Source organism: Lissotriton vulgaris, chromosome 11 (genome assembly GCF_964263255.1).
Source record: "Lissotriton vulgaris chromosome 11, aLisVul1.2, whole genome shotgun sequence".
NCBI classification, from domain to species: domain Eukaryota; kingdom Metazoa; phylum Chordata; class Amphibia; order Caudata; family Salamandridae; genus Lissotriton; species Lissotriton vulgaris.
Window position 1 is genome coordinate 511318803 of NC_141699.1, and position 11002 is coordinate 511329804.

An 11002-nucleotide genomic window follows, 5' to 3' on the forward strand; every position below is an offset into this window, starting at 1 on the left:
TTTCTGGGTGTATCTGGATGAGTTCACTGCACCTGTAAGTTAAACATGTTATGAATCCTGTTTTTTTAGGAAACATGTAGTTTGTGATCAACTGTTGCTTTTATTTAGCCTTTTTGTTTATTTACCCAGGCTCTTTGTTTTGTATTATATGCAGGCACCCCCATGAAAGATCGACCTTCACAGCAGCCAATAAAACCTGCCGTTAAGATTGAACCCCAGAATCACTACAATAGCTATAAGTACAATGGCAATGCAGTTGTAGAAAGTTATTCCGTTTTGGGCAATTGCAGGCCATCAGATCCTTACAGCATGAACAGTGTTTACTCGTATCATTCCTACTATGCACAGCCTAACTTGACTTCCATGAATGGTTTTCATTCCAAATTCTCTCTTCCATCTTTTGGATATTATGGATTTCCCAACAATCATGTGTTTCCCCAACAGTACTTAAATTATAGTAACCCTGATCCAAGGAATGGGGCATGGCTCAGCTGCAACATGGAGAAAAGTCCTAACAGTAGGCCATTGCACGACAACTTTAATCACAGTTATAAAACTTCAGAGTTCTCAGAACAAACATCACATACTCTACCAAATGAAACCTCCCACCAGCGCTCCTTTCAGGGACCAAAGCAAATAAAAAGTAAGACTGTGCCCTTGTCCCATAGATCTACGCCCATTCAACTGGAAAATCCATTTGCTCAGAATCCCAGCTATCTTTCCAGAGCAATTAAGCAAGAACCAGCAGAACTTTTCCCACAAGTAGGGGCTATTCAAAGAGCTGCTGGGCACACACAGAATTCAGGTATGGCCCTCCCTGGTCTATCAATGTCCTCCTATAATACCGATCAGGAGCATTTGTGGGAATCTTATAAATTAAGGAAAAATGGACCTTTACCAGCAAAGACTCATACAAGTAGTTCTTGGAATGTCTGTAATGAAAATGACAAACTAACTAATGTTGACCTGCAAGATAAAATGAATCCCTTTAACGCATACCCACATGCAGCGAGAATACCCAATCCATATAGTCAAGAAAATGAGTGGAACATGGTTAGAAACACAGGTGGGCCAATGCAAAATAATGTTAATCTCATGGGAAAAGCTTGGAGCTCTTGCAAACTTAATGACAGTTGTTTGGTTTTGCCTGAGTCTGCTATTTCAGGTTTGCAAGAACAATCATGGACGTCTGGTCAAAGCACATTTAACACTGTAAGTAAGGACAGCTCTGGATTTCTAGACAATTCCTGGAATTCTGTTAACATGAGCGAGAGACAAGCAGCTACTCCTAGCAGAGGATTATATGAAAAAACATGGAATTCCTTTCCTGCATCAGCAACGGACTCCAATGTATGTAGTGAAAAACAGTTCAACGCTTTAAAAAGAGACATTATTTCAGGGGCTCGTATTGACCATCATGAAAAACATTGCCATCCTTTCAGTTTGGATAATAACCCTGCGGAATTTCCTAATAAAAGTGTTAAAGATGAATATGAAGATGAGGTGTGGTCAGATAGTGAGCACAATTTTCTCGATGAGAATATTGGTGGCGTTGCGGTTGCGCCTGGCCATGGTTCAATCCTCATTGAATGTGCAAGAAGAGAGCTCCATGCTACCACTCCATTGAAGAAACCCAACCGGTGTCACCCATCACGCATTTCTCTTGTATTCTATCAGCATAAGAATTTACATCAACCCACTCACGGTCAGGGTGTTTATGAAGCCAAGATGAGGCTATTAGAAGAAAAAGCAAAAGCAAGGCAAGAAGAGGCAGCCAGACTTGGACTGCAGGAAGACCTCAAATCTTTATGTAAAAAGCGTAAGTGGAGTGGTACGTTAATTGCCGATTCGCAACAGAATGAAAAAAAGGAAATACCAACACGGCAGGCAGTGGCTATTCCAACAAACTCTACTGTAACTGTGTCATCATATGCCTACAGCAAGGTAACTGGGCCTTACAGTCGCTGGATATAGTCCAACTATTATTTATGGCTCATGTACCTCCATATTTATAGCACTGTTCCAGTGCAGGTTTGTGGTGCTTTGATCTCATGCATGATAGGGGGAATTCTGCTCAAGTGCAAAATCTTTAAAGTGTGCTTTGAGTGAAATAACTTATTGTAAACATGTTTCGATAATCTAATATTTATACTATAACTGCGATTTTAAATATTTCCTTGTACATCCCATGAATGAAAATGCATTTTTAGAAACCCTGCACAGCAGAAAGGTTTTTAACTACATTTAAATATGTAATTATTGTTTTTCTTAACAACCAAACAGATAAGTCCTAGTTGTTTGGGTACTATTGTGAAACTTGGTCGACATTGGTTCACAAACCACCTCAGAACATGAACATATTTTGCAGCTACATAAACTGTTTTCATAATTTTCCAAATCAAATAACAGTGCATATAATGAATCTTTATTACTAACTTGCCATTACAGTATCTCTTTCAGAAAAATATACTTCAGTTGGAAAAATATCTAGCCACCAATACACTTAGCGCTATGCAGAATTCTGGTTCCATCTTATTTTTTTCATTTTGTACAAACATTTAATTTATCATGTCTTTGCCTTGTTGGACTTGTTTTCAAATATTATCTGATCATACAAATAAAAACAGCCATGGTGCATATGCCTCTATGGTTAATCATACATAATAGAGCATTTTCTGGTGCTTCCAGTTTGCAAAAATTATTTTTGTACTGGTTAATTGTGTGTTGCAGAATTTCATACCAACTTATGTCTTTTGACTAAAAGTGCGACTATCTTAATAAAAACTGTGAACAAAATCAAACCTGGTGCTTTGAGACCATGGGGCATGTTACATTTCGGCAGTTAAATGCTGACACTGCCTCACCAACTGAAATACAAAATATCTATCTTTTATGTTTGACATTAGTATTCAGCATTTTATATAGTCCATTTTTTAAACAGAACCATGTCCTTTTTAAATTCATTAGTCTATTTGTTTAACTTAAATTCTCTGTGACCCATTGTAAAGACCACTTTGAATCCTGCAAAGTATTGCTGCTTATATAATTGATGCTCCTATGTGAGTGCACATCAGTTCTAACTGAAATTGCCACTTCAGCGATAGAAAGTAAGACTAAATCATAAATGGAGTATCTGATTTACCTGTTTTTAGTTAATATAAAATGGTACTGACAAAACAGGTTTAGATTTTAAGTTCTGTTGTCAATTTTTGCACGCTTTGTTGTCTTTAAAGAGAGTTGTAGCATTAAAATGCCTTTGTTTGTTACCATTTCACGCATGTATGCACCATAACACATAAAGCTCAAGGGTTCCTATCAACATCTTCCAGAAGTATGTACTCTGAAACTACCTGTAAATAATATACGTTTTAATGAAACATTCAACTTGATTATAAACTGCATTTCAAAGATATTGGTGTAAAAAATGTAAATAGTGTGTCCATAATGGAACCATCTTTGTATTGCTCTTTTTTGGGAACTTGATTTGGTTTTACAGTTGCACAGTGAACTAAAATGTTCGTATAACACCTTCAGAGTTTTGGTTATATAAATAGATAGGTATGAGAATTCCCTTGAGTTTAAGTGTGCACCAGCTTAAGTAAGCTGTGTGTTCAATAACAGTCACTTGCATTCTTTATTTCTTGTGTTCTTTTGGGAGCTTTACTTTTTTAAATAATACCTAATGGCCTTGTCCAGGATCTCATTAAGGTTTGAGGTGCTTGTAGATCAATGATACTCAAACAGCCAATCCTCATGGAACTGCTTTTGGCATTTCATGTCAGACTGTGTTGAACTTGTTTAGATGAATACATCTATTGTATTTGTTCCAGTTTAAATGACATCAATTGATATTTATGCAGACCAAGTGTGTTCTGGTGCTTTTATCAACATGCCTCTGATTAATCAACTCTGCTATACAACTCCAGAAAAATAAATGTAAACAGAAGGGTAAAGCAAAGTTCATGCTTAACATTTAGTTTTAAGTACTGGGGCAGTGTTCATAGCAATGTTTTACACTACATATAACCTACCTCAAATCTCGGTTGTTAAAAATGTGCATGCTTTGGAATTATATGAACTACGCACAACTGCTTACCCGCATTTAATTGAATTTAGTTACATTTTTAATTGGGCAGTATTTGCTATGTAATTCTAGTAACCACAGTAAAATGCTGCAGTTACATGAAAAATGAGCGAGGAATACTCTGTTTTAAATATTGTCCAGAACATCTTTCTGTTTCACTTCTTTGCATTTTTTGTCTGTGCCAACAGTATAGATGTCTATGGTGCTCATGCAAGAAACCATTGTACTTTGAAGAATAGTGGCATAGATATTTTCAGAAAATCACTTGAGAGGTTGTTGTATTATGATGTCAATTGCTTTCGTTACTACTAACATTTAATGGTGATACTGAATGGCAAATAATTCTCTCAGTGTTTTAGATTTGTTTCTATAAAATAGCCGGAATCCTTTTATTTTAGTAGGAAATGTGTACAGAAATACCAAATGTTAATCAACTTTACTGTACCATGAACTGCATAGTAATTTGTGTTAAAGATTTATCAGGGAGGTGGTTTTCAACCGATAACAGCAAATACTGTATTTTTTTGTCAATAAAACTCCAATAACTTGGTGAGAAAATTAATTCCTAGGGTGCCTCCATGCACCCTTTCTTCCTAAGGTGTGTAGCATTGGCACTACATGGTCTATTTTGGGAAGTGATACCATGTATATTTATTGTGCATTCGTTTAGTCAGACTTGGGTGCTAAACATCTTTGTAAAAAGAAAGACTTGAAATTGATGATCTGGAATTATATGTTTAGCAGAGACTTCAAGTATGGATTCCCCTGTCGAAAACGATATAATGATTAGCAGTTAATTGTGGTGCTTAATGGTAGAGATACATTTTCCTAACCCAAAATTCATGGAGCCTGATAGAATGTATAACATTCAGAAGTTTGAATCTGTATCAAGCATGTAAAAACTTCACATCATTACATACACATTTGCTCTTGATTTTATTCCAGATACACATTTGCTCTTGATTTTATTTCAGATTGTTCCATTTTTTATTTTTATGGAAGATATTTGAATTTCTTGCAGTTCTTTGCACTCTGAAAAGAAGTCATGGATCACTGTCCAAGAACTGTGCCATGATTCTAGAAGTATTTTAACAATATAATAACTTGAGAAATGAAACATTGGTAAAATATTTGTAATTTTTGACAATAATGTTTACGTAAGGAAAGTTTCACTTGTTAAGCCTTGCATATTTGTTAGTTCACTAGTGAGAATACACCTCAATTCAAATGCCTGTTTAGTTTGTGTATATAAACATTTTTTATTTATCATTTTTGTGAATACAGTTGTGTTTAGCTTTTGCAAATGATTTACATTTTTGGTGCTACATTTTGTTTAATTTAGTTCCATGCAAATTGCATGGTACAATTGTACAAAAATAGCGTTGTGTATACTTCCTTTGTCACAATACATGCGATGAATACCTCAAATTATATTATTGTGATAGCCTGTGTTTGAGATGCAACTAGCATACTAACAAAATATGTTTGATTTGACTGTGTACAGTACATGTTTTGGAACAGCATAAATGTTGGAGCTTTTCTTGGCAAGTATGTGTCAAAGAATTTAGACATGATCATATGAAATGTTTCGCAGCAAACTGTTCAAAGGTGGCTGCTCATGAATAATTTTCAAACTACTCAAAAAGGTTGAAGTGGAATGAAACAATTTGTAAATAAGGTGACTGCCTAAATGTATTAGTCTCACAGTATGTAATTTGAAAATCTGCAAACAAGCATTGGGTGCACTAATGCAGTGGTTCTCAAGCACTTTGGGTAATAACATAAAGAACATTTTTCCTATGACTCGCACTACATGCAATTTGAGAAAAATGTTGATTGTTAAATTTCCCCATCCTTAATATATGTATTTTGGCACTTTTTGGTTTTTATTGGCAGTGTGTTTTTTATGCTTTTTTTTCGTACTTCTTGCATTTATTTTTTTTGCCTCGACTCCCACGACTAAAACTATACAGTGATGGTAACCCACTTTCTACACCGGCACCTTGGTAGACAACAGCCTATTGTGCCCTTAGGTATGCAAGAAGCTGTATTGTATGTTTGGTTCGTGCTTGATGGGCATTGTACAAATCCCTCCTTGCTTTGTATTAAAATTAACATTCAGTTTACTAATATCTCTATGATCACCGGGGCTATTTCATAGACCATAGCCGTTGTATGCATATGTCCTAATGTGTGTACTGTTCCATACAGAGAAATGTGGTCTACAATGTAAATTAATCAGAAATTCAAAACCATACATAGGTATCAAATATATCATTGACGATTTAAATGTTTACTGTTTTCCAACAAAGACTAAAGGCCTCTAACTTGGTGATGGAAAAAATATACTGTTTTAAGTGTTTTTCTAGTCTTATTATTTAAGAAAATACCACATAATTTACTTTTGTAAAGTTGTGGCGCAACTGCTACATGGGAAACAGCATCACATGCAGTATGTTGTACCACTTCTTAGCATCTAAGACCCATTTGTTTTATTCTATAAATAGTTTAAAGAGAAAACAAAAAATCAAAGTAACATAATTTTATAGTTTGCTAGGTTGCTTAAGAATTTCAGAGCAATGTGGCCTAACAAATCTTTTCTATTGTAATATCAGGGATACTTTGTATAGTTATTTTGTTTGCCATCTCTTACGTTAACATCCATTTGTTCAGGGATTATTCGAAGCTGTTCAAATTTTGAAAAGGACTGTGGTGCTTGTTTCAACTTTAGTCTTTTATGCATTTTTGTAAAAAGAAATTAGTATGTTGTTATTTCTATTTTATGTATTTTAAACTGAAAACAAAAGAGAAAACGTTGGATTGTGGCATATTACTGCAGTATCGTAATCTCTAGCTGTTTTGTTGATGTGTTTGATTTTCTTTTTGTCTCCAATTTCATATTTGGTAACAAGGTCTCCAGTGGAGTCACACTTGTAAGCCATACTTGAATATTTCTTTGATTTGTGACTGTGGCTACTTGAAATGAAGTTAATTTGGGGTTGATTGATGAATGGTAGATTTTGCAATGTCTCAAGGCAATAGGATATATGTGTATTCAAATGTAGATATTACACGTACAATATGTTTATGCTGATAATTTTATTTTGTATAATTTTTTTAAACTATTCTGTGTTTTAGTAATTTTATTTTTAGGATGCCTACAAATTTCAAGTATGGACCTTTATTATTTGTATTTTATTTTAATTCACACAAACTGCTGGTTTGTGAAATGTATTATTCATGACAACCTTAAAATATTGTGGGTGTTTTAATAAATTTTCTATTTATTTTTTGCACTCAAACTTCGTGTTGTTTCTATTTAGATGTTGTTGAGAAATGCCAATCTGTTATTTTTTTATTTAATCTTTTGGTGGTGGGGCAGGGGAAAGGGTAGAGGTGGCTAATAGACATTGCCCTGGAAATTTCAACAAAATGGTTTAGTGGGACAGAAAATATAGGTTTGGATAGATTAAATAACTGCTCCTTACTTCAGTTGCCAGCGATGCAGAGGAGTTAGTGTTGCAAGTTGAGTGCCTGTTCACCCTACGCTCTGCATCTGATGCTTTACATACCACCACTACTTTACTTCAGCACAGGTTGTCAACATGGCTTAAGTTTTAGACTTGTCTTACTGAGAAGCTTTCACAGTACTGCTCATAGTACTGAGTTTACTGATGGGCAAAACGTTTAAGCATTGCCTGAAGCCCTCTCTGTTTTTTTGATAGAGACTATTAACCACAGATTCCTCACCTTGGAATGTTCCCCAACTCCCACACTCCACCTGCAAAGCTGGCATTCAGCCCACCCCCTGCTTACCCGAGTTCCCTGGGGCCAGAGCAGCATTGGCCCATTTTAAAGAATTCTATGACAACATGCACACCATCTTCTGACCACCAAATCCCTCTGGCACACCTTCGGGCCCCTGGAGCTGCCAGGCAATCCACTTCCGGATCCGTCTTAACGCTGCCACTGGTGCCTATACCCATCCGCCCCTATCTCTTTGGTGTGGACCCCGATATCACCAGTGTCGCTGACATTTCCGACTGGGTTTCGGCACCTCAGCACCGCTGTATGCCAGCAAGACTGGGGTAACCCCTGGACTTGCTGCTTTTGAATAAGCCCTTTATTTCTGAAGGGGGTAATGAGGAAAAAGGGTACGGCCCTTTTGAGGAGGACCCTGACATGGGTGAAAACTGGTACGAGGACCTGAGTAATGCTTGGACACATTCCAGACTCTGTTTTGATTTTCCCTTCCCGCCCTGTTTCCGTAGAAGGTGCATCCTTTGCTACAGTGATGCACAAGACAGTGAAGATCCTAGGCCTGCAAGTGCCAGTGGTCGATGTCAGGATCAACCTCTTGACTGAGGTACTTCAACCAGGAGTTACCTCTGCAGCTTTGCTTCCCTTCAATGAGGCTCTCACTGACGTTTTTCTGGAGGCTGTACCCTGCACTGGGACTAAGGTGCACTGCATGATCAATCAATGTCACCATCCCACCCCAGGAGACCCAGCCTTCCTCTCACAGCATCCACCCCCAGAGAGCGGTATTGTGCAGGCCTACCCAGCTAAGGTCAACCCAAATGTGTTCCCTTTCTACCAATTAGATAGAGAACACAAGAGGGAGAATACTTTTGGAAAAATAATTTTCTCTTCCACCAGCCTGGCCTTGTGGGCAGTGAACACTGCATGCCTATTGGGCCTGATATTCCCATGCTCTAGGGGACTCGTTGTTCGAAAGTTCCCCATGCCTCCTGAAAAGGGCCACAACAAACTAAGCAAAACCTTGGTGGATGGTTGGGACACAGCAAAGTTAGCCATCAGGTGTAGACACCATGGACTCCCTAGGCAGGGTAATGGCTTATATGATGTTACTCTGGTGCCAGGTAGTTGCGAACTATTGTGTTTATGGGGGGTATAAAGCACCCCTCATTGATGTGCTATTCAATGACTTCTGCTTGTTTGGAGACAGAGCAGAGACTGAGCTTGAGCACTTTTGGGAAAGTCAAGCCACTGAACATTTACCTGGCTTCTGACTCACAGCAGCAGCCCTTTTGCCTCTTCCATGACCATGACACCTATGGGTGACAGGAGTATCCGCATTACCCCCCCCCCCCCCAGTCCAGCCGGATACTCTACCTTTTTGTGATCTGGATTGATAAATCCCAGAAAGGATGCCAGGATGGTGGTGGCAGGATCCGAACCTCCTGCTACACTGGAGCAACATAATTTCAGACAAGTAGGTGCTCCAAATTGTGCAGAGGTGGTATGTCCTCCAGTTCATGGAAATTCCTCTTGCCACCATCCCGTCAAAGGCAGATAGAGACCATCTCTCCTTGCTTTGTCAGGAAGTGCAGGCTCTGTTGGAGCAAGGAGTCATCAAGACAGTGTCAGCATCCTGGATAGGGCATGGTTGCTAGTCCCGCTACTTCCTGGTGTCGGAAAAAGGACGGAAATCAGCGCTCTCTCAATGTCTTTCTTTAAAAATGAAATTCAAGATGAACATATTTTTTTTAAGTAATACGTTTTTATTGTGTAGTTCATTAAAAGCATAATAATTTAAAAGAAATCAACATATCACAATGCATTTTCAAAGTACTTAATAAGCAATAAAATGAGCAGACTGCATTATTCCAGTAGTTTGCACATTATACCTTGTTTAATGTTCAGAATGACCGCATAGATCTAGCCAAATGTATAATAGACACATTCATTCCTTGGGGAATCGTATGTACATAACCACAAAAAGTTCATTGTCAGTGTATAAAAAACAAATCACAAAACGGGGTAAGAAAAAAATACACTGAGCTGTTTTATAGATGCGGTGAACTTAATACCTTTCGATGTACACTGATAAAACAATACAATATAGAGGGACAAAGTGATTATTGAACGCTAGAGCTATCACACCTAGTACCGCCGGTATACTCTCTTATGCTTAATGCTAACTGGGATTGTCCCTCCTGTTGCCTCCTGCCTACCCTCCTGAAACCACCCTCTCCACAAGAAATTGCTAAATGCAAGGGTACAAAACCAAAACGGCAAACTTAATCTTCGTTTAGGGGACACTTAAAAGTGCAAAGGCATTCTTTCTTCTTTTTTTTAAACAGATTTTATTGTGTCAATAATTGTATACAAATGGGTAAGACAAGGCTTCAGCGTAGGAGCAACATTATACAGTGTGACATATAGAATATCAGTTTCGATTGTATCCCATTTATACAAAACCATAACTGTAAACATTACAGTCACTTATGAGGTCCTCCCCTAGCCATCTTGCCGAAATCTATTGCAACAATATGTCTTGGTAAAGTCTCCCACCACCAGTCCACCCTTATAACTTGGCAACCTGAATTAAAGGAGGCAAGGGCTTGAAACACAGACCCGGTAATCTGACTATCTCTTCCATATCTTGGGGTGTTTTTGCGGGCATCCGCTTGCTTTATATATGGGACTTTCCATTCCCATGCAAAAGTCCAGACCCTTTTTCAAAATCCCCAATAGGGGAGGGGGGGGACGCCTTCCAGTAACTGGCTATCTCTCGCTTTTAAAAGTTAAACCTAGGAGCCGTAGGTGGCGCTTGAATCGATTTCCTCTGATTCCCTCCATGATATGATGCAAGGCTAACCTCGGGGATAGGGAAACGTTCTACTCTAATACCTCAGATAAGCATGTTGTGACCCCTTTTCAGAATTTGTGGATGCAGTACAGTCCCAGGTAGTGTGTTTGAAGGTGCCTTTGCCTTCACCGCAGCTCAAACTAAGTGGGGAGGAATCAAAACCCACCCGCCACAATTTATGGCGTGTAAAGTATCTTGTTGGAGGTATTTGAATTGTATGAGCCTTAGACATGTTACTATGGCTGCATCGCGTGGGGTTGCCAGTGCCTCGGTCCAGTCATCATTGTCTTTTGGGCTGATAT

At 38.2% G+C, this 11002-nt stretch overlaps 1 protein-coding gene across 1 annotated transcript in view; it reads left to right on the forward strand.

The window, feature by feature from the left end:
* Positions 1 to 2098, forward strand: part of TET3 (tet methylcytosine dioxygenase 3) — a 412490-nt gene extending 410392 nt beyond the window's left edge. The window contains exon 11 of the mRNA XM_086943576.1: positions 155 to 2098. Coding sequence (XP_086799702.1) covers positions 155 to 1974 — 1820 coding nt within the window. The 3' untranslated portion in view covers positions 1975 to 2098. The remainder of the gene's footprint in view (positions 1 to 154) is intronic.
* The last annotated feature ends 8904 nt before the right edge of the window (positions 2099 to 11002 follow it).